Source organism: Marmota marmota, unplaced genomic scaffold (genome assembly GCF_001458135.2).
Source record: "Marmota marmota marmota unplaced genomic scaffold, marMar, whole genome shotgun sequence".
Classification (NCBI taxonomy): Eukaryota; Metazoa; Chordata; class Mammalia; order Rodentia; family Sciuridae; genus Marmota; species Marmota marmota.
The window spans coordinates 15,416,993-15,442,355 of NW_026000222.1; the positions used below are offsets into that span (position 1 = coordinate 15,416,993).

Sequence of the window (25,363 nt, forward strand, 5' to 3'; positions counted from 1 at the left end):
TTGTATATGCTACCCTTGTGTGCCACTAGGTACTCATTCACTGTTCATTCATAACAAGTCATATCTCTTACTTCTATTAGCTTAAATAGTTTCTGTATCTTACTCTAGGGCAGGAAGTAATCTGTGGATGAGGAATGTTTCTATTTTCCAAAGATGCTGACTTTAAATGGACTTTCTGCCTTCCAAGAGCTTAGGTACTCTTGGAAAAGAAAGACCCTTACCACAACATTTTCAAGGCAGGGGTGGTGAAGGTGGTGGTGGGTGTTTTCCAAGGGGCTGGGATTCATTTCAAAACCAGTTATCTCTATTATTATCAGTACCTTGGTCCTACTAACTGTTCTGTGGCCTCAGGCAAGTGAAGTATCTCCCTGAGGCACCAATAAAATTTGGATACCTCTATTTTGCAAGGATATGGTAAAAGTAAGAGTCAGAAATGTTTACATATTAACAAAGACACTGTATGGCACACGGTAGGTGTCACATAAATGACAGTATTACAACTGCATTCTAGTATTTCAGCTGAAAAGCAACCTGTCTCTCCTTAGTACTTCACAAGATAATTTTTTTTTTTAAAAATATTTATTTTTCAATTGTAGTTGGACACAATACCTTTATTTTACTTATTTATTTTTATGTGGTGCTGAGGATCAAACCCAGGGACTTGCACGTGCTAGGCGAGAAAAATAGTCCCTGAGCCACAACCCCAGCCCGAGAATTAAATTTTAAAATGCTGGTATATATGTGATTGAGTGAGCTTTGAATATAAAGTACAGACATTATTTAGCTAATTGTTAATTCATGCTATTAATTATCAGATTGAAATAAATTATATAGACATTCCTTACCTCAAATTTTCATAATTGGAATCACAATCTTCTACCTCAAGTTTTCATCAGTCAATCGGGATCTGTTGAGCCCTTACCAAATATTCAGCATCAGGAAGAGTGCTGTGATAATGAATTCTTATTAGTATCAAAGATTAAACATTAGATTCAAATGCTGGTTATAATGGGGCTATCCTTTCCTGTTACTAATCCTCAATTCCTGTGGTAGTGAAATAACCAAGCCCTAATGAACAATCTTTTATCAGTAATCTGATATAATGTTAGTAATGTTATAAGGCTATCAGTATGTTTTAAAGGCAATTATAAAAATGGTTTATTTCCCTTATTTTATTAACATAGTCACCAGAACTTCAATTTCCATGTTTAATTTTCTCCATCAGTTTATTAAAAAAAAACAAAAAAAAAACAATCATTTGAAGCCTGGCATTGCAGATAATAAAACATTATTACCTTATATTGGCTTCTCTTTAGCAGATGATTTCAGTAGAAATAGAAGCCCAAACGGTCTACCGGTTCACATCCATTACATGGCAAAAGCCTTGATTTTTGTGTCTTCAGATTATCATATGAGCAGCTCACTTCCAGCAAAGAGAAGCAGCAGCAATACTGAAGAACCAGAGAACTCCCACCAAGTTTCACTAAACACAGGATTAACAGATACAGGTGAATTTCCTGCTTCTAAATTACTTTCATCCAGAGCACCTGAGGACTACAGAACCAATACTTCTATTTAAAAAAAAAAAAAAAAAAGGGAGGAATAAAAATTTTAAAAATAACTGTAGACAGGGCAAGAAAAGGAAAACAGTATCTTTATTGTGTGTAATTCTAACAACCATTCACTGTGTGCACATTCCAGCAGAGACAGAGATCTTTGTTCAAAATATGCTGAAATAAAATAGGTAAACAAATTCCATTATTGAATACACAAAAGGAATTTTAATGTTACTCATTCACAGTCCAGAGTGAAGTAAAAAGAAAGTTAAATAACCAAAATAATGTTTTGCCCAAACAGCAAACATAGGTGACAGGCGTGGGCAAGGAGCAGCTACTCAAACTTGTACGTAAGATGTTGGATACAGGGTAGGTAATTTGATAAATCTCCCTCTGCTTTGGTGAAATCTCTGTCCTTGAGCACCCCACAAATTCTAAACAGGACTTTTTCGAGCACAGCAGCCAAATGAGACTAAGCCAATATTTTTGTGATAGCTGTCAACAAACAAGATGGTTTAAAAAAAATCGATTTCTTGTTGAGACAAGACATGTCTAAATCCATTTCTCTTGGGGTGGAAGGTAAAGAACATTAATGCTCTGCATTTCAATCTCTTAAAATGAAATTTAACCATGTAGATTTCACTTGATATTTTAAGTATGAGATTCTATAAGGAATGATACAACTGGCCTATAAATCATTTTTCCATTATACCCCATCAGAACTAAATGAATATAAACCCAACAGTGTTCTTATTTCACAATATAAGATTTATGAAAACTGCTTAAATAACCCTACAGGCTCAAATGATAGGTTCCAATGGATTTCTACTTATGCTTAAGCTGTCACACGAGCAGATTTAAATACAATATACACTTTGTCCCCCATTGCCTTCTTACCTTTATGAATACAGAAGTCATCTGGAAGTGAAAACCAACTCCCAAGAGTCAGGGGCTGAGAAATTTTGGAGAATGGGCCCTAACATCCTATATTTTTGTAGCACAAAATTTGTATCATTTCCTCCTTGCATTCACCAGCCATTATGTATACAGTACAGTGTGCAGCAGCAGCTGGCCCTCCTCAGGAAAAAACACTAACAGAGGAACACCCCAGGCCCAGGGGGATACTGTCAGCCAACAAGGACTAGCTCCATTTGCTCTCAAAGGGGATTCCATGAGCTACTAACACCAAGATTGTGTAGAAAATTCAAATCTAGTTCTTAAACCAAAGTCCTCTTGGGTGACTTTGGCTATTGTGCTGTATAATTTATACTTTAGAAAAACTTTTGCAAACTCACTCAAGAGCTACTTTTCACCTGGTTGCTTATGAAGACAGCAAAATTATACAGTAAATGGACTTTAAAATTGTTTTTTATAATACAAAGTGACATAGTATTAGCAGTACTTCAAAAGAAGCCCTGGGTTCTACATGGATTTCAAGGACAATAGAGACAAAGTCTGAAAATCTTTTCCCTCTGGCTCTTAGTAAAAAAGTAAGTCCACATATAAATGGGGGAAAAAAATCAATATGAAATAGAAAAACATTGTCTGGTGTTTCCCCTAGAAATATCAAAAACACCTATTTTACATAAGACTATAGTTCTTCTAGCATTTCTTGTAAGCCAGGTGATTTTCACTCAATTTTAGATACTGCCAAAATACTTTACAATTGATCCAAGTTATCTTCTAGCTTAGCATTAGCTTTGAGCATTCCATTTCCAGGTCCTCAATACTCCTTTGTTCTTTACCTCTACCCCAATCCACTCCAAGTAATCATGCAACTTAATTATTATAGCAATTACATACCAATCCTTATTTAAGACAACCCTTTCTTGTCTTTAAATGGAGGTGCATCAAATCATACTACTTGTTACATAATAGCCAAATATTTAATACATTTTCTTAAAGTAGCATCTTATAATACAAATATTTTCTAAAGATAAAAGTTTGATTATACCCATATCAGATATATAAAAAAGTCAGCCAGAAATAACTCCAAAATATCATATCCAAGTATGCAAGAAAAAGATTAATATTATATTGATGAATTCATTCAACTGCTAAGTCACAGGATATAAAATCTGGGTTGAACTTTTTCTTAAATAGTTTGTATGAGCAGACTTGGTTTACTGGTCAGTTTCCTGTCTCCTCAAGTACCAGGCAAACTGGAAGGGAGGGAGAAGATACTGAGCAGCATCTATAGTCCTTCTTGAACCAGCTGCTCCTTGCTGGAAATGACAATGGCCCAGAAGCAGACTAATAATCCTCAAAGAATAGAGAGAAAAATCACCATAGCTACTGACACAAAACAGCCAGTATACTATCTATTTAGGTGCTTCCTTGTGGTGAGGGCAGTAGGGGGAAAGAGGAGTAAAAAATGCCAGAGGAATACCTGGCCCAATAAGAAATAGTAAATAATTCTAAATAATAACCTACTTTTCAATGAAACACACATCCAAAGAAGGGGAAAAAACTGCCAATTCTTTAATCTTAATGGAAAGCACAAAACCACAAGTTGGAGCCATGGAGGTAAAATACAGATGAAATGGAAAACTGCCTTTTGTCATGATCTCCCACTTTCAAATGACATTTTATATGGAAGTTACTTTACTTGGACGAACAAAAGATCAAACTGAAATCTCTTACTTGTGTAAAACTGGGAACCAAAAATTGCTAATCAATAAACAAAACAGCAGCAAGAATCCCTGGTAGGCTCTACAGACATAATTATACACTTATATTTTACCAATAAAATAAAGGTAGAAAAAGAGAAAGATGGTTAGAAATTAGTGCCAAATCAAAGAGAAGATTTGGTGCCATTTCTAAACTCCTATCTTAAAGTAGTGTTTTCAAAAGATTACTGTGAATTTGCCAGGGTTCTGTTACCTCAATTCATCCCTCCCTTCCTTTGGCTTTTCTCACCCACAAGAAATCAAAGGGAGGCACATCTTTGTTCAGCATCCCTTGGAATGAAAAGGGGCTGGGAGTGGGAGGAGCTATCAGCTTATATTAGCCTGGAAGGGAGATAACCACATAGTTCTTTCTGCTTTTAACAAATATAAAAAGGAACAAGATCATTTGGCAGTATGTTTTAATAGATGTGTACCTAACTTCATGAATAAACTCCTTGTGATAATAGAATTAAATCAGAATTTTAAAAAATATTTACTTGAAAGAAATGTGGGAAAAGAAAAACCTTCAAAATTAGAGTGCTGCCTTGGTAAGAATGTATAATGTGCATTCAAATTACTGGAAAGCAAGCATTTTTTCCAAAGAATAATGTCACTATGACATATGAATTACAATCATTAACACAAATGTTTGAAATGTAAGGATACTGTGGAAATAAATGAAGAGAAGAAACATGGCAAAGACACAGGACAGTGAGCAGGTAGTTTGGGAGTAAGGCTCTCAGAGATGAAGCACACTGGTCCCAGACTGCAGGTGGATGTCTGGTCAACTGTCTTGGCTCCAAGGGGGAAGAATACAACCGGCAGGATTCAAGCGAGAGGGCACCAATATAGCCCTCACAGCAAGTCTCCAATTTTTACTCCCAAGTGGATGTGTTTCCCACACTTCAACACGGTCTCCTCAGGAGGATTTACTTTCCGCCATGTAGTAACGATACAGGAAACCTACGAGAATAGCGCCTATGACAGGGAAAATCCAATATGCCCAGCAACTAGAAATAGGAAAAAAAAAAGCAATGAAGTTTTGAATATTTTATACCAATCATTCACTATCTTTCAGCTTTCACATTTTAATATTTATGTAGGCAAGAGCCTTTGATTTACTTTGAGAAATATAACTGCTTTTATCACACAGTAGCTAGAAAAACTCTAAAATATTTGAAGTGATAATACTAAAAAAGCAAGTTTTTTTTAAAGAGGCTAAAAACAGAACTAAAGTATGATATTAAAAAAATACATATATATGCATATATTTCTAGATATTTCTATAAAGACAGAGTGATTATTTCTGGGTTATAGGACTATGGATAGTGTAAATTTTTCTTTATGCTTTTGTTTTCCATATAGTCAGTAAATTTTTTTGGTGGTGATGTTGGGGATAGAACTGAGGGCCTCATGTATGCTAGGCAAGTGCTCTACCATTGACCTACACCTCCAGCCTAAATTAATATTTATAAATATTTAGGAAAAAAGAATAAGATACATTTCATAAATATATAGGTATTTATATATCTACCCCATTATAAATCTAGAGGTGACACTATCTAATTGTAAACAGTATTCTTATGTATTTTAAAAACTTAATCCTCATGGCCAAGTGTGATGGCACATACCTATAATCTTAGTGGTGTAGGAAGCTGACGCAGGAGTATTACAAGTTTGAGTCTAGGCTGGTCAATTTAGTCAGACCCTGTCTCAAAATAAAAAATAAAAACAGCTGGAGATGCAGCTCAGTGTAGACTACCTCTGGGTTCAAATTCTAGTACCTCAAAAAAAAAAATTCCTTAAATTAACACTATAAAACTAAAGGACATACATGCATACAGAACATCATTGATAGTTCTAAAGAGGTAAACAAATGACCCTTGGATTAAGAAGTACTACAGAAGACTTCTCTTAGAGGAGTTTTGGAACAGTAATAATTCTCTTTAATTCTTTTAATAGAATTTACCAGCATTTCTAATTTTAAGATGTAATTCTTCCATGATCCAAATGACCTGGCTGCCCCCTCAACTTATGACATATCCAGACTTGGTATTAAAAGGTTTCCAAGTCAATAAAACCAGTAAGGTTCATGGCAAAATGATTCTCTTTGTCTAGGCATGCCTAGCACTTTGTACACTGAAGAATAGCAAAAAGCTACTCTTAACATGTTTAGAATGTTGGCCTTTTAAAAAAAACAATCAAGATGGCATGTGTAATAGCAATGTGGCTGTTAATGTCCCCGTAAGAGAAATGAATTCAGACTTTTTGAAGAGCAACCATGAAAGACTATGTCCAAAGGTAGGAACCTTGAGTAAACTCTGAAGTAAAACTCTTCAGTACAAAAGACAGAATGGTTGACTACCAATTCTAATAAAATCTTCCCATTACTTAATAGCTACTGAGAAGAGAAGCAGGGGAAATGCATTTATACTGCACTAAAGGAGATCTAGATTCAACAATAACTTCATGCCATAAGATAGAATTTTCTTCTTTAGATATTCATCCAGGTTATTGCATGTAATTACTGAATGTAGTTATGATACACTTATTTTTTTCTTTGTAGTATTCTACTGTATAGATACATATAAATTTATTCATTCATTTTATTAAAGCATGATTATGTGAATTGTTTCCAGTGTTTGAATACCTTGAATAATGCTGCTATGATCATTTTTTTATGTGTTTCCTGGTATACTTGTCACATGTTTCTTTTTTTTTTTTCTTTCTTTCTTTTTAAGATATAGTCTTGCTATGTTGCCCAGGCTAGTCTTGAACTTCTGGTCACAAGTGACCCACCCCTGCCTCAGCCTCCCAAATAGCTGGAACTATCAGTAAGTGCCACCATATCCAGCTTGTGCACATATTTTTATTGAATATATACTTAGAAATGGAATTGCTGGGTTAAAAGTTATTCATACTTACTAGATAATGTCAAATTGTTTTCCAAAGTGATTGTACACGTTTACATTGCCATAAGAGTGCTTAAAAGACTTAGTGATTCACTTCTAACCAAGTCTACTAATTTTTTTTAAAAATATTTATTTATTTATTTATTTATTTAGTTTTCGGCAGGCACAACATCTTTGTTTGTATGTGGTGCTGAGGATCGAACCCGGGCCGCACGCATGCCAGGCGAGTGCGCTACCGCTTGAGCCACATCCCCAGCCCCCAAGTCTACTAATTTTCAGAATTTTATATTTTTAACAAGCTAGTAGGTGTGAAATATATCTGTGATTTTATTTTTTGGTACCGGGGATTGAATCCAGGGGCACTTAACCACTGAGCCACACCCTCAGTCCATTTTGTATTTTATTTATTTATTTATTTTTAAATATTTATTTTGTTGTAGATGAACACACAGTATCTTTATTTTTATGTGATGCTGGGGATCGAACCCAGTGCCTTACAAATACGAGGCAAGCATTTTACCACTGAGCTACAGCCCTAGCCCCTTGTATTTTATTTAGAGACAGGGTCTCACTGAGTTGCTTAAGGCCTCGCTAAGTTGCTGAGGCTGGCTTTGAGCCTCTTGCCTCAACCTCCCAATCCGCTGAGATTATCCTATAACACCATGCCTGGCTACCTATAATTCTTTTTCTTTTTTGGTACTAAGGATTAAACTCGGGGGCACTTTATCACTGAGCTATATCACCAAACCTTTTTACTTTTTGAGACAGGGTTTCACTATATTGCTAGGGGTCTTGCTGAGGCTGTCCTAAACTTGTGATCCTCCTGCCTAAGCCTCTGGGGTCACTGGGATTAAGGCATGCACCACCATGTCCAGCTATACCTATGATTTTAATTTGTATGTCTTTGGTGATAAATGACATTAATTTTTTTCCATATGCTTATATTTGTGTTTCTTCTTCTGTAAAATCATAAATCTTTTTCTCATATTCTATTAATTTTTAAAAACTTCATTTGCAAGAAGTCTTTATGTATTCTATTAATAATTCTTAATCAGTTTTATGTATAGCATAAATCAACTACAAGTTTATATCCCTATATTTTCAAATTTTTGTGGTACTGGGCAATGAACCCAAGCTCTACCACTGAGCTATATACATCCCCAGCCCTAATCACCCTCTTTTAAATTTTGAGATAGGGTCTAACTAAGTTGCCTAGGCTGGCCTCAAACTTGGATTCTACAGCTTCAGCTTCTCAATAGCTGGGATTACAGGCTGTGCCATCATGCCCAGCTATTTTCAAAATCTTTATGTAGCACTTGGCTGAATCAAAGTCTTTAGTTTTGAGGAAACTGAATTTACCAATAATATGTATTTTTATATGATGCCTTTTACTTCAAATAAAAGAATTGGTATTTTATAGAAGAAAAAAGACATTTTCTGCCTAAAATCCTTTGAGATCTCCAAAAGACAGAGCAGACGGTATTATATCATCTCTATGATTCTTTACAAGCCAAGGATTCCACAGTCATCTCAAGTAGAGACATTTATGGGATGGTAATTTACACATTTCAGAGCTAATAATACCCTTTTACTAAAAATACTGCAAGGTATATACTGTAAGCAAACTTCTGAGAAAACCCAAATTCCTAAATATGACTCTAATAAATCTTTTCCTGTTTAAAATATAATTATAGCACCTGTGAGGGTTGACTGAAACTTAAGTGTGAAGTGGAAGTCACAAGCTAGGATGAACTGCACACATTCAGGACCTGACTTCATAGGTACTTGCCCTTGCATACTGGCCTCTTAATAACTATGACTCCATCTTTATGTCATCATAAGATTTAAAAATTACTCAAGGTGTGAATCTTTTAGATTATTGAAAATGCTTGAAACTGTAAAAATTAATTTTATTGCTGTCAAAGAACTACTAAATTTGTAATGACTTTTGACCAAAAATGAACTAGCTGTCATACTGTACTCTTATTTTGTGTTTGCCCAGACTAGTCTTATTTTGTTCTGGTACTGAGGACAGAACCCAGAGGTGCTTTACCACTGAGCTATGCCCCAAGCCTTTTGTTTTATTTTTTTTTTCAGACAGGATCTTGCTAAGTTGCTAAGATCCTCAGGTGTACACCACTACTCCCAGACAAACTGCACTCTTAAGTGTGTTATACATGAATATTCATGAAATAATCTCTTGTCAGACATTATATATAAGGAAGTCTTTTAATGGGATACCAACCTTTTGCATGTATCATTTTTCGAAGGATCCTTAAGAAGACACATATTCAAAAATAACAAAAAGAAAAAAGATTAATACAACATGTTGAGTCTTCTTTTGAATATTTATATAAATTCTGTAGCTAATAACAACTTTATCTTTCATGCATTTTGATGTTATGAAACCTTAAGCAATAGAAGGACCATAAATTTTATTTCTAATAACATATTGATACTCTCCAGTGAATAATCACTAATGAAACATTTTTAGAAGTAAAAAAAATTGCTAATGATACACACTTATATTGAAACATAATAATTTTTTTAGTTACAATGACAGGCCTGGTTCAGCTGGGCTTGCCACTGGCTGTAGCTAAGATCACATTCTCTAAAAACATGGTAAGAACATATAAACTGTGAAGTGCTCTAAGATCAGGCAGATGATTGCTTGTGGTTTATAGAAATGAACTGGTTTACTCTTTGAAATCATAATAATATGACTAAAGACCTTAGGGTTTATTTCACAGTAAAAGAGACAGCAGTTCAAAGGAAGAAAAATACCAAAATAATCTTTAAAACAAACTTTAGCAATTAAACTAATATACGTGATATGGATGAATTGTCAAGCTAAGAAGCCAGACATATATGACCACATATTTAAGCCTGCTTACATAAAAATATCCAGAACAGAACAATCAATAGAAGCAAAAAATAGATTAGTGATTGCCTACAGCTAGGGTGGGAAAGGAAGAATAAGGGGGCAGACTGGAAAATGACTGCTAATGAGCAGAGGGTTTACATAATGAGTTTGTTCTAAAATTGTGATTATGGTTGCACATTTCTGTGAATATACTCAGAACCATTGACTCGTACATTTTAAATAGATGAATTATATGGTATGTGAATCATCAATAAAATTGTTATTAAAATTATTTTTACTCCATTTAAATATCATGTGAAATAAATAATTCCATTAATTAGCTATATTAGTATAAAGTCCTGCTAACCTATTGCCAGAGGACAAAAACCTATTAGCGTAGGTTGCTATTGCTCAAAGTAACATCTTTGAAAATATGTAGAAGTGGGGCTGGGGATGTGGCTCAAGCGGAAGCACGATCGCCTGGCATGAGCGGGGCGCTGGGTTTGATCCTCAGCACCACAAAAATAAAAAAATAAAGATGTTGTGTCCAACAACAACAACAACAACAAAAAAAGATGTTATGTCCACTGAACACTAAAAAATAAATATTAAAAAATTTTCTCTCTCTTAAAAAAAAAGAATTAAGAAAATATGTAGAAGTATGCAGGGCATGTATATAGTATATTAAATCTGCTTAATCACGATTTTCAATAATCTCCAAGAATTTCCAGGAATCATACATACTGGACAAGATATACTTTAAAGCAGTCCATGAAGTGAGTATTAATTTCTTGTATACAAAATAATGTTATGCAAATAAACATATGCCCCAAATCTGAAAGAAATTAGCCTATAGGCAAATAAAACTTCCAATAAAAGGCTTTAGAAAAACCATACTAATATATACATACCAAACTTCTTTGAGAACTTGATGATTTTTATTATCTGGGACATTTCTGTTAGTATAACATGGACTGGGCTAATTAAAACATGTAACACAAATCTCACCATTATGTATAATTATAATGCACCCATAAAAGATATGAAAAAAACACATTACAGGTCAATCTTTGAAAATATTACTATCTTATAGTTTGGGAGGCTGTAGTAGTATAACGTAAATGTAGAATCTATAATTACATAAAGTCATATATAGTTCATATAAATGGATTCTCTGTATGTCAACACTTTTAGCCTCTTTTACAACCAAAAGCCCCGTATGTATGCTAACTAGTATGAACCTTAAATAACACAATAAGCAAGAAGAAAAAAAGAGAACCAAGACCATAACACATATGGTAAATAACTAAAATAACTAAAAACATATATGGTGTTTATTGAATTAAATACCCCAAAGTGCTCCTGTTTTAACATTAATTCATCTCTGAAGGCAAAAAAGGCCAAGTTGCCCAACACTTTGGAGAAAAGAGAAGAGAAACAAGCAACTATTTCTTTTAGAACATTGACAGCCAAGTAAATTCCAAACTACAGTGGTCCCACTTTTAATCAACTGTTAAAGAAAGAAATGCAGTATTATGACATTATTACAAGAGAGCAGATCAAACCCAAAGTTCTAGCATAAGCTCAACCAGGTAATTAATATACATGTTTCTTTAGTTTCCAAAGATTTGGAATGCATTTGCAAACAACAAGATTGCTTAAGTCTTCTATGATTTTAGCTCAAAATTAATAGAAATTAACAGTTTAAAACTGGAGAGCTGGGATTGTGGCTTAGTTGGTGGAGTGCTTGCCTGGCATGTGTGAGACACTGGTTCAATTCTCAACACCACATATAAATAAATAAATAAAGGTCAATTGGCAACTAAAAATTTTTTAAATAAATAAATAAATAGATGAAACTGGGTCCTAAAGTTCAAGGTTCATTGGGTTTTTTTCCCCCTTAATATTTTCAGTTGTAGATGGACACAATACTTTTGTTTATTTAGTTTTTTTACATGGTGCTGGAGATCAAACCCGGTGCCTCACATGTACTAGGCAAATGCTCTACCACTGAGCCACAACCCCAGCCCCAAGATTCATTAGGTTTTAATCACCACATAAAATAATTAAATAAGTAAATTAATATACAAATAAATACCAAAGATGGGCTTTGTAGGTTAAAAGGAAATATTTCATAATACCTGAGTAACTGCATAGAGCTGCTCATAACTGAAATTATGGCTAAGTATCTTTCAGGTCAATGCTAAAACATTTTTCTCATTGGAAAATAAAAGGCTCATATTAGAAGAATTTCAATCCTACCATCATATTTAATTATTTTCACACAATTTTCTTTTTTTGTGGTGCTAGGGATTGGTGTGAGGTAAGCACTCTACCAACTGAGCTATATCCCCACCCCTTGGACACAATTTTCTGAGCCAAAGGTATTGTAACAAAATCTATGTGAACTTTTTTGCAGTAATGGGGATTGAACCGAGGGCTTTGTGCATGTTAGGCACTCTATCACTGAGCAACATCCCCAGCCCTTTGGTTTTTCATTTTGAAACAGGGTCTCAAAATGAAAAACCAATTTGAAACAGGGTCTCGCTAAATTGCTGAAGCTGTTCTGGAACTTCCTAATCTCCTGCCTCACTCTCCCAAGTAGCTGAGATTACAGGCAAGTGCCACCATGTATGGCTACAAGAGCAAAGAAAGGAAATACCATTCTCTCATGTCCAGGAGATTGAAGGAGCATTATCTTGTGTTGAGTTCTCCCTCTCCCACCAGCTCTATAAAGGATTGTTTTCCCAAACACTCTTCTAAGAGGTCTTGCACCTCAAGTACTGAACCAATCTGACATAGTTAAGAAAATGACAAAGAAATGTCACATCTAGTAATCCCATGGTGTCAGCAGAGGAAATTCTGCATATGAGAAAACATTAGAGAGGAGCACACACACACACACTTAAGGAATGTGGTGTACCTTCTCATCAGGACATAAACTCAGGAAAGAATGAGCCAATTATAATTATAATGTAGAGGTCCTAATGGAAGATCCTTAGGTCATTGGGGGCATACCCTTGGAAGAGATCAATGGAGTTCTCATGAGGGTCCTGATCTACCTCTCTCACTTTCTGCCTTGCCATATGATCTCACTCTCTCCATCTCTTTCTTTTACTATCCCCTCCCCTCCCCTTACACTTCTACCAAGAGGACTTCACCACAGTTAAGCTGATTCTGATGCCATCACATTGAACATCCAGACTTATAAGCTAAATAAATCTCTTCTTTTTATAAAGTATCCAATCTCAGGTATCTTGTTATTATAACAGAAAATGAACTAATATAGTAATCAACTAACTACATTCATAATTATAAATGACGTATATTTTAAATATTTCTTTCATAAAAGAGGAGGTAAAATGTTATATATGTATTGTACATTATATGACAGAAAACTGTATTTGCAAGAAAATCAGCATGAGGAGGGAAAAACTATATTTGCCTTTAAACATAATTATAGATTGATATTTACTATCTTTAATTAATTAATTATTTTATTACTGGGAATTGAACTCAGAAGCTCTTAATGACTGAGCCACATCTCCAGCTCTTTTTATATTTTATTTAGAGACAGGGACTCGCTGAATTGCTTAGGGCCTCACTGAGTTGCTGAGGCTGGCTCTGAGCTCGTGATCCTCCTGCCTCAGCCTCCTGAGCCACTGGTATTACAGTCATGTACCACCATGCCTGGCACTAATTTTTTCTTTTAAATATTTTTTTAGTTGTAGGTGGACACAATACCTTTATTTTCATTTATTTATTTTTATGTGGAAATTTTATGTGGATAGAACCCACGGCCTCACTCTTGCTAGGCGAGTGCTGTACCACTGAGCCAAAAACCCCCTAAATTTGTTTTGAAGGTGAGCTTCCATAATGAAAAGTAGACCAGAAAAAAACGTTAAGTCAAATGCAAGGAGAAGATTGACACTTCTCAGCATGGGAGTTAATCCAGCAAGGAAGATATTTTATATTTCAGGGCTTTCAACTCAGGAATTATTATGTAACAATAAAACAATGGTGGCCATTGACTGTGTTGTAGTAAAAGCAAAAGAAAGGTAGTTTCTTGGGGGCTGGGGATGTGGCTCAAGTGGTAGCGCGCTCGCCTGGCACGCGTGCGGCCCGGGTTCGATCCTCAGCACCACATACAAAGATGTTGTGTCCGCCAAAAACTAAAAAATAAAAATTCTCTCTCTCTCTCTCTTAAAAAACAAAACAAAACAACAACAAAAAAAACCCAATCTGCCTTAATTCTGTTCCTTTAAAAAAAAAAAAAAAAAAAAAAACAAGGAAATGATTCCTGATTTATCCTCTGCAATAGCAACATTTTGGGTATTTTCTTTTTCCTAAGGAAAGAGTGTGTTACAAAGAGGACATACAGAAACAGAAGCCTATAAGGCTGAAGATTCCTCTTAGTAGGCTTAAAGAAAAATCACTTCCTCACAGAGGTTCACCCCTGAATGAAGAAAAAGGAAAGTAATTAATAATATCAACTTCATTTCCATTTCTTCGTGAATGTTTAAACCAGAGATAGAAAAATGAAGAAGAGAGATACGTACATCCTAGACACCAACGTTTCTATTTAAACCTCTGTAAGAAAGAAATCTGAAGGATCAGGAATTTCTTCCTGGAACTGAAATCAGGTTGGAAGACTCTTTGAAAGTCTATGTAGGTGGCCTTGAAAAGTTTCCAAAAGGCTTCCTTTGCCTGATCAAAAATGAGGCACTGTGGCTGGAAACACACAATAGCCTGACTCTACTTAGTAGAGACATGTCCCTTGGGTACAAGTCACATGGGGAAAATAGGCTTGCCAACCGGGCCGTTAGTCATTCTTTAACCCAGGAAGGAGCTAATGTACATTTGGAGACTTCTTTTATTACAGAATTTAAGTGAACTGAAATGGTTTCTTTTCCTGTACTTAAAACAGTTATAATTCAGCTAACAAATCTCTAATTAGTTCTTTGACCCGCAGAAAGCAGACAATGCTTTCCACGAAGAGAATTAAAATTTCTTAGGTTTTCTTTCTTTTTTTTTTTTTTTTTTTAGAATTTTAATATTTATTTTTTAGTTTTTCGGCGGACACAACATCTTTGTTTGTATGTGGTGCTGAGGATCAAACCCGGGCCGCACGCACGCCAAGCGAGCGCGCTACCGCTTGAGCCACATCCCCAGCCCAAAAAATTTCTGAGGTTTTCATAAGAAATGACAGGCTTATCATTTAGCAAAATGTTTGGTGCTTGCTTACTTATCATCTGGGTTACTTAAAATGCAAATTACCAAACCCCATGTCCAAAGCTCTTGAACCAGCAGTAGTGGAAACTCAAGAAATACATGTTTTATGTGTATTTTCATGTTCATTCCATGGGAATCCAATTTAGGTACTACAAGAAACAGAATATGTGGAACACTGCTCTCCATTCTGAGAATGGTCCTAACTATACTACCAAAGAAAGAAAAACAGCAACAAGAAGCAATTTACAAACTTCTAGACATAGTAATTGCAAAAATATTTTCCTGCTACCTTAATATAAAGGGTGCCTCATTGCTTGTGCAGAAATGGGTTATGGCTCTTAGATAGAGGTGTATCTCTTATAAAAATGGGAGTATTCCTTGGATCAAATACTGACCTCTAAATTTTCTGGATACATTCAATATAATAATTAAGCTCACTCTTAGTTCAAATTTTACCTTAATACCACATGTGAATATTCAAGAATGGTAGTGCATGTGTGAGGAGGGGACAACACACACACCACCAGTGCTTAAAATGTGTTTGAAGAGCTAGGTTCAGTGGCACATGTCTGTAATCCCAGCTACTCCAGAGGCTGAGGTAGAAAGATTGCAAGTTCAAAACCAACCTGGGAAATTTAGTGACACCCTATCTCAAAATTAAAAAATAAAAAAGATTGGGGATATAACTCATGAGTAGAGCATTCCTAGATGCAATCCCCAGTATTGCCAAAAAAAAAATAGAGCTGAGGATATGACATGTGAGAGACTCTGAGTTGAATTCCCAATATTATGAATTCCCCTTTCATAAACAACTCAATAGTTCAGAGTACTACAGTATAGCAAGACAGAGGAGTTAATTTATATAAATGTTCTGGATTGCAAGGCAACAGATGGCAACTGCCAAGTAAGCAATCTCTTCAACTGAAAAAATTCTTATGTCTAGGACATAGTTAATTGCTGTGTCAATCTCATTCGGTAATTATGGTTCGATGAGGAATGGTATAAGAAGCTAGAAAGAGGACAAGGGGAGGTTGTGTGGTGCCCATAATGTTCTAAGTAGCATCTACAATGCTGTCCCTTTAAATCACAGGGTGGACTAACAATTACCTAAAGGACAGGAGTCAAGGGAAATATAAGAGAATACGGGAGTTGGAAGTACTCAGCTTGTGGGAAGCAGAAAATGCTTTCATATTTTCTTCCTAGAATGTCATGCAGAGCACATTAAGGTTTTCAAATATGCAAGTATTTAATCTTGTTTTTGCTAAAATCAGTAAATAACTGGAAAGGGGGTGAGTCTATTTGAGGCTACAAAATAAAATGTTTTAAAATAAAAATTGGGGGGGCTGGGGTTGTGGCTCAGCGGTAGAGCAACTTACCTAGTATGTGTGAGGTCCTGGGTTCGATCCTCAGCACCACATAAAAATAAATAAAATAAAGGTATTGTGTCCAACTACAACTAAAAAATAAATATTAAAACAAAAATAAGGGCTGAGGATGTGGCTCAAGCGGTAGCGCGCTCGCCTGGCATGCGTGCGGCCTGGGTTCGATCCTCAGCACCACATACAAACAAAGATGTTGTGTCCGTCAAAAACTAAAAAATAAATATCAAAATTCTCTCTCTTTAAAAAAAAAATAAATAAAAAAATAAAATAAAAACTTGGGAAATAGGAACAGAGAGGTCTCTTTCAATAACTTGAAAGATAAAAAGAATCCAAATTCCTGAAAAATAGAATTTTTGCTTGGGAAAAACAAACACGTAAAAAAAACCAAAACAAAACAATTCTATTTGAATAAATAGAACTACAAACACTTGAAATACAAAAGACAAATCGGATGACATCTTACCTTGTTACCACCTTCAGGTTTAAGGTCACTCTGTTAAAAAGAGGAAAACAATGTTTTAAGAAATATCCAAATGTACTGAGGCAGAAGAACCTCAAGTTCAAAGCCAGGCTCAGCAAATTAGCAAGGCCCTAAGCAACTTAGCATGAACCTGTCTAAAAAGGCTGGGGGGATGTAGCTCAATGATTAAGCCCCCCTGCGTTCAATTCCTGGTACCAAAAAAAAAAAAAAAAGAAAAGAAAAGAAATATCCAAATGAACTCTTACTATGTGCTTGTTTCTTTTATCTTTTTTTTTTTTTTAAATATTTATTTTTTTTAGCTGGGCCCAATATCTTTACTTTATTTATTTTTATGTGGTGCTGAGGATAGAACCCAGGGCCTCGCATGTGCTAGGCAAGCGCTCTACCACTGAGCCACAACCCCAGCCCTATGTGCTTGTTTCTAACCTTGAAACATGAGACTACATTTGTCGGGCAGAGAATTCTCTAGGAGACCTACAGGTCTGAAAAAAAGGAATAGCACCCCACCCTTAGCATATCAGGGTCTCCTGTTAGAATAGTTATGTCTGGAAGGCTTAAAAGTCCATAGATGACAAACCTAGTGGTGTATGTCTGTAATCCCAGTGGCTTGGAAGGCTGAGGCAGGAGGTAAGTTTAAAGCCAGCCTGAGCAACCTAATGAGGTCCTAAGCAATTCACTGAGACCCTGTCTCTAAATAAAATATAAAAAAGGGCAGGGATATTGCTTGGTTGTTAAGCTTTTCTGGGTTCAATAAAAAAGTCTGTAGTTAGTTACCTTTTTAGCTAGGGACTTGTAAAAACAACCACACCTATTTTAAGTGCAGATGTTACTATTAGCTGCACTCTAAGGCAGGATGATAATGGAGAAAAGTCAGCCTAATGAATGGTTAAATGAATTTCTATTTTAATAATTTTAATAATTCTTTCTCTCATGCAGTTCTATGGCTGTTGCGTCACTTTCTCTGCACAAGTGCTTCTAGCCCTCTAATAGTTCTTACCGGATGGATGTCACCGATGTAGTACTGCTTTAGCATTTCTCTGGCATCAGAGGAATGGCCTACATCTTCAAAGCTTTCAGTTGAATCTGTACCAGCTTGTTCTAGCAAAACCTCTTCTCCACCAGGATGCTACAAGAAAAAGATATTTACTGAACAGAGGAGTGTCTGAAAAGAAAACCCATTTAAGTTTCTTTCCTGTCCTCCTTCCCCTTCTCTCCCTTAAATGGGAGTAATGGAACAAATTGACATTGTGTGCCTATAAAGATGCAATGAGAAGAAAGCAGCATAATTTCTATCAAATTCTGGCCCAAACTGCATAATATGGGTATTATTGTTAGGAAAGATAAGACAAGTGCAAACTGACCAATAACCTACAGCGTGGCCTGTGATTTTCAAAAACACTGAGGTCGGGCTGGGGCTGTAGCTCAGTGGTATAGCACCTGCCTCACATGTGTGAGGCACTGGGTTCGATCCTCAGCAACACACAGAAATAAATAGATAAAGATATTAAACATGGCTGGGGATGTGGCTCAAGCGGTAGCACGCTCGCCTGGCATGCGTGCGGCCCGGGTTCGATCCTCAGCACCACATACAAACAAAGATGTTGTGTCCGCCGATAACTAAAAAATAAATATAAAAAATTCTCTCTCTCTAAAAAAAAAAAAAGATATTAAACAAAACAAAACACTGAAGTCATGAAAGTCAAGAAAAGACTGAAGAAATGATTATTGATTATATAACTCACTCTACCACTGAGTTATACAGTAGCCCTTTTTATTTTTTATTTTGAGACAGAGTCTCAATAAGTTGCCCAGGCTGGCATCAAATTTGTTATCCTCCTGCCTCAGGCTCTGAGTAGCTGAGATTATAGGCATGCACCATATGATTGGACAGACTGGTTCCTTTTGCCAATAGTATTGAGACTACTGCAGAAAACCAAATGGGGAGGGACTCTAGGGTATACAAAATTCTTTATTGCAGTCTTCAATTTTAAATTTACAATTTTTTCTAAGTAAAAAGTAAAGAGGGGGCTGGGATTTTGGCTCAGTGGTAGAGCACTTGCCTAGCATGTATGAAGCACTGGGTTTGAGTCTCATCATCACATATAAATAAATAAAGGTCCATTGACAACTAAAAAATATTAATTAAAAAAAAAGTAAATAGCACAGATGAAGTAAATTCTATAAATATAAGCTATGTGAACACAGACAAGTTATTCAGAAATTTGAGATATCTGGGGTGGGGTGGGAATAAGAAAGACAGTAGAATCAACCAGACATTACTTTTCTATATTCATATATGAATACAAAACCACTGTAACTCCACATCATGTACAACAAGAAGTTATACTCCATGTATGTATAATATGTCAAAACACATGCTACTGGGCTGGAATTGTAGTTCAGTGGTAGAGCGCTTGCCTAGCCTGTGTGAGGTTCAATCCTTAGCACCACATAAAAATAAATAAATAAACTGGGCATGGCACATGCTTGTAATCCCAGTGGCTTAGGAGTCTGAGGCAGAAGGATCTCAAGTTCAAAGCCAGCCTCAGTAAAAAGCAAGGTACTAAGCAACTCAGTGAGACCCTGTCTCTAAATAAAATACAAAATAGGGCTGGGGATGTGATCAGTGGTTGAGTGCCCCTGAGTTTAATCCCTAGTACTCTCTCCCCCATAAATAAATAAGTAAAGGTATTATAGCCACCCATAACTTAAAAAAAAAAAAAAAAACACACTCTACCATCATGTATAACTAAAAATATATAAAAATTATTTTTTAAATGTCTTAGTAGCCTTATTTGTAACATGGAAATTTTTTAAGAGTGCCTATTTCAACAAGTGTTTATGTGTGTGTGTGTGTGTGTGTGTGTGTGTGTGTATGTGTGTTTTCTGGTACTGGGAATTGAACCCAGGGGTACATTAACCCTGAGTTATACCCCTAGTCCTATCTATCTACCTACCTACCTATTTTTTGAGACAGGGTCTTCTTAAGTTGCTAAGATGGGCCTGGAACTTGTGATACTCCTGCCTCAGCCTCCCAAGTCACTGGTATAAAAGGCATGTTACCACCATATGTGGCTGCTAATTCAACAATTAGTCTGATTACTTACTTAGATACAGAAATAAAATATTCTGTACTTGAGGAAAGCAAGGTACAAGAGGATATTACACTATTACTTATGACTATATAGAGTAGATACATAGATGCTTATAATTGTACACAATATCCCTGGAAACATTGAAGAGAACCTGGTGGCTAGGAGACAAGTGGAAGGAAGATTTTTTCACTATATATACCTTGAAATTGTTTTACCAAGTAAAATATTATCTACTCATAAAAAATTTACTTGTTTTTAAAATTATATTTAGTAGAGTCTAACTTAAATACTCAATACATTGACTTCTAATTGGCCAATTCAAAATTTATATTTGTTAATAAAACAAATCCAAAATTATATTTCTGAAATATGAAGTGATTCTCTTTGGTGGTGGTGGGGCATTCCCAGGAATTGAACCCAAGGCTGCTTTACCACTGAGGTATAACCCCAGCCCTTTTTAGTTTTATCTTGAGACAGGGTCTCACAAAATGGCTTAGAGTCTCACTAATTTCTGATGTTGGTCTCAAACCTGTGATCCTCTGCCTCAGCCTCCTAAACAGCTGGGATTACAGGAGCTACTGTGCCTGGTTGAAGTAATTCTTTTTAATTAGTTACTTTTAAAATAATAACTAGTTAAACAACAATAATGTAACGATTAATTTAACATAAGTATATGAACTCTAAAAGTGCTGGGTAAACTGGCTCATGGACCTAATCCCAGCTATGCAGGAGGCTGAGGCAAGAGGATCACAAGGTTGAGACTAGCCCAGGCAATTCAGCAAGACACTGTCCCCAAAACAAACAACAAACAAAGGTCTGGGGATATAGCTCAGTGCGAAGCACTCTTGGGTAAAATCTCCAGTATAGGGGTTGGGGGGCAGAACTCTGAAAGTAACCTCCCAAACCTTAATTCACAAGCTTACTAAGGACAAGAACAACCTCTATTTTGGTCCCTTAAAATATCTCCACCCAAGGGTATTTAAGCATGCTATTTGAAAGAAAGCAAGAGTAAGATAGCCACCATTCACTTGTTATTATATCTGAAACCTATCAACTCTGTTTCATCTTAAAATGAAACTAAGCCATTAGTTTTGGAATTACATCCCAATTGCTCTGTGTGTGTCTGAACTGTGCAAGATACTATTCCCTCATGACACAAACCAACAATTATGTTGCCTTTCATAGGAAAAGAATAACAAAACTTCTAAGTGGCTTGAGCTATTTCAGGGAATAACAGAATTTATGACTTCCTACACAGCTCCTTCTATAAAGTATCTACATTTCTACTAATCATCACTTACAAATAAATAAATAAAGAGCAACATTTTTTAAAAGTAGATAATTTGGTACATAAAACAAAAACTTTTTCATTGTTTTTCTTGTGCATTCTTTTTTTTTTTGGTAGGATTCATGTTTCTTTTTTAAAATATTTTTTAGTTGTAGAAGAACACAATATCTTTTCTTATTAATTTTTATGTGGTGCTGAGGATTGAACCCAGGGCCTTGTGCATGCGAGGCAAGTACTTTACCACTGAGCCACAACTCCAGCCCCTCTTGTGCATTCTTTTTATACAGTTTTTATTGAGTCCTTACTATTTTACATATTAGGTAGTGATAAAGAAACGGTTTTGTATTTTTACAAAAGTGAATCCATATACTACATGCTGTTTTATAATCCACATTTTTTCACCGAGTCAAGAGGTTGGAGTCAGAGTGGTCCACAAACAAACAAACACAGTTTAGTAATTCTTACTCTAAAATGTGACCTCAATATTGATGGTTTAGAAGAGCAAAAAGTGCCAGAACTGTTGATTTCTATTTTAGAACATAATCATCTTCAGATATTATTATCTAAAATCAAATGACAACAAGGCTGCAGTGTGCCACTGGCAACTCAGCTGGAGGCAGTGTACTAGGCCTGAAACTACACCAGAGATCAGGGCAAATTCAAAGTCAAGATGATGCCCCGGCTGAGGGGAATGAGAATACCTTGAGGTGAACTGAAGATGTACCCCAGGTAGAAGAATCACTGCAACCCTGACTAGGCCAGCTCTAAGAGAAGATGACTGGTGGAGCAGCTGTTCTACTCCAGCATTAGCCTCTGGATAGTCCTGCTCACAATTATCATCACCTTCTGCCCAGGCATGACCTGCTCTTATGTGTCTATCTTGTGGCAAAATGACAAGAAGCTCACCTAGGAGCAAGCATCTGATATCAGGTGCTAATCTGAAGCAGAATCTACAATAGAAAACAGAAGCTATATTCCCAGTGTTTCTTGCCTTGAAAATATTATTTCAACCACCCAGAGGATGGCTTTTACAAAAACTTAAAAGGAAAACAATGCTATCCTCTCTTATGATGGCGTGATGCCTAAGGACACAATGAAAAGAGATATAACAAATGTCCTGCCTGTGATTCTTATTGATACATGTATAAATATAACATTCTTAGGCTTTTGTGACAAAGCTTTATTTTCACTGACCCTCTGTTTTAAGACTATGCTGCAGCAAAGAATAGAACTATTCACATTAGGTGTATTCTGGTACTTCCTTCCATTGAATGACATCTTATGGTTAATCTCAGGAATACAGAATTAAACAAAATAAGTTCCAAAATATTATTCACAGTACGATACTACTAAAAAAAACAAACAAACAAAACACAACTACTCTTGAGTGTATGATCAATAATCTGTAACAACTGTGCTAAGACCATGCAATAGAAAAAGGACAGTATTAGGCTGGGGATGTGGCTCAAGCGGTAACACACTCGCCTGGCATGCATGGGGCGCTGGGTTCGATCCTCAGCACCTCATAAAAATAAAGATGTTGTGTCCACTGAAAACTGAAAAATACTAAAAAAAATTCTCTCTAAAAAAAGAAAAGAAAAAGGACAGTATCTTTAATACATAGTTATGTGGAAATTGTACATTTACATGTAAAAGAAAGAAAATGAATCCCTAACTTCTATGATACACGAAATTAACTCAAAGTGGACTAAAGATCTAAACGTTAGACCCAAAACTATAAAACAAAAGCGCAACTAACAGAAGAAAAAACAAATGGGACTACATGAAACTTTAAAACTTTTATGCATAAAAGAACACAATCAGCAAAGTAAAAAAAAAAAACAAAAAAAAAAACACCCTGTGGAATGGAAGATAATATTGTAAATCATACATCTGATAAGATTTATATAAAGAACTATCAAAACCCAATACAAATTAGAATAACCTAATTTTAAAAATGGGCAAAGAACCTGAATAATCATTTCTCTAAAGATATAAAAACAGTAAACAAGCTACTATTAAAAAAAGAAAGAGGGGCTGGGGATGTGGCTCAAGTGGTAGCGCACTCGTCTGGCATGCATGCGGCCCGGGTTCCATCCTGAGCACCACATACAAACAAAGATGTTGTGTCCGCCAAAAACTAAAAAAATAAATATTAAAATTCTCTAAAAAAAAAAAAGAAAGAAAGAAAAGGAAGAGAATATGGAGAAACTAGAACTGTTTGCTCAGGACTGCAAAATGGTATAACAAGTATAGAAAATGATATGGGCTGGGGTTGTGGCTCAGGGGTAGAGCGCTTGCCTAGCATGTGCGAGTCACCAGGTTTGGTTCTCTGCACCGCGTACAAATAAGTGAATAAATAAAGATCCATCAACATCTAAAAAAATATTGTTAAAAGTATTTTAAAAAAATGATATGGTGGTTCCTCAAAAAATTCCAAGTAGAATTACCAAGCCAGGCATAGTGGCTGAGACCTATAATCCCAGCTATTCAAGAGGCTAAGGCAGGATGTCAAGTTCAAGGCCAACCTAAGCAACTTAGTGAGAATCTGTTCTTAAAAAAAAGTAAAAAGGGCTGGGGATGTAGCTCAAGCGGTAGCGCACTCGCCTGCCATGCCTGCGGCCCGGGTTCGATCCTCAGCACCACATACAAACAAAGATGTTGTGTCCGCTGAAAACTAAAAAAAATATTAAAATTCTCTAAAAAAAAAAAAATAGAAAATAAAAAGGGGTAGGAATGTAGCTCAGTGGCAGAGTTCTAAATATTATACACAGTATGATACTAGTTTAAAAAAAATAAGTTCCAAAATATTATACACAGTATAATAGTTTGCCTAGCGTACTCAAGGTCCTGGATTCAATCCCCAGTACCACACACGTGCATGTAAACACATGAACACACACAAAATAGAATTACCATATGATGCAGCAATGCTAATTCAGCATATATATCCCAAAAGAGTTAAACGTAGGGTCTCAATCACAGCAATAATCCCAAGAGCCAAAAGGTGGAAGCAATTCAAATGTCCAAAAACAAAATAAATAAATAAATTTGGTGTATATACTATCAAATACTATGTATCTTTAAAAAATGAAATCTTTGTGGCTAAGGATGTGGCTCAGTGGTAGAGTGCTTGCCTTGCACATGTGAGGCACTGGGTTCAATCCTCAGTACCACATAAAATAAATAAACAAGTAAAACAAAGGTACTGTGTCCATGTTCAACTTAAAACAATTTTTTTAATTATATTTTTTTTAAAAAAGGAAATCCTGTCACATGCTATAACAAAAGATGAATCTCAAGGACATTATGCTAAGTGAAATAATGCAATCACAAAATAACAAATAGGATAATTCCACTTATATAGAATCTAAAGTTGTCAAATGCCGGGCATGGTGGTGATCCCAGTAGCTTAGGAGGCTGAAGCAGGAGAATCGAAAGTTCAAAGACAGCCTTAGCAATTTAATGAGGCCCTACACAACTCATTGAGACCATGTCTCTAAATAAAATGTAAAAAAGGGCTGGGGGTGTGGCTTAGTAGTTAAGTTCCCCGGGTTCAATTCCTGATACCAAATAAGTAAATAAATAATAAAGTTATTAAAAATCATAGAAACAGGAAATAGAATGGTGACTGCCAAGTACTGGGGGCAAGGGGAAAGAGAGACTTATTAATGGTATAGACTAAATTTTGCAAGATGCAAAAGTTTTGAGATTCACTGCATAGCTATGTACTTTATTGAACCATACATGTACAACTGTTTAAGATGTAGACTTTATGCTACATATTTTTAAATCAGAATGTCATTTTTAAGTAAAATATAAATAAAAATAGAAATATGTGGATATTTATAAATACATATTTTTAAGAATATACACAAGCTGGGA

At 35.6% G+C, this 25,363-nt stretch overlaps 1 protein-coding gene across 1 annotated transcript in view; it reads right to left on the bottom strand.

Moving 5' to 3' along the window:
* Positions 1-1,637: 1,637 nt before the first annotated feature.
* Positions 1,638-25,363, bottom strand: part of LOC107150946 (cytochrome b5 type B) — a 34,474-nt gene continuing 10,748 nt past the window's right edge. Inside the window, exons 2-5 of the mRNA XM_015496145.2 lie at positions 18,093-18,221; positions 17,078-17,107; positions 9,383-9,411; positions 1,638-5,235 (exon numbers count right to left, since the gene is read on the bottom strand). Of these exons, the coding sequence (XP_015351631.1) occupies positions 5,145-5,235; positions 9,383-9,411; positions 17,078-17,107; positions 18,093-18,221 (279 nt within the window). The 3' untranslated portion in view covers positions 1,638-5,144. The remainder of the gene's footprint in view (positions 5,236-9,382; positions 9,412-17,077; positions 17,108-18,092; positions 18,222-25,363) is intronic.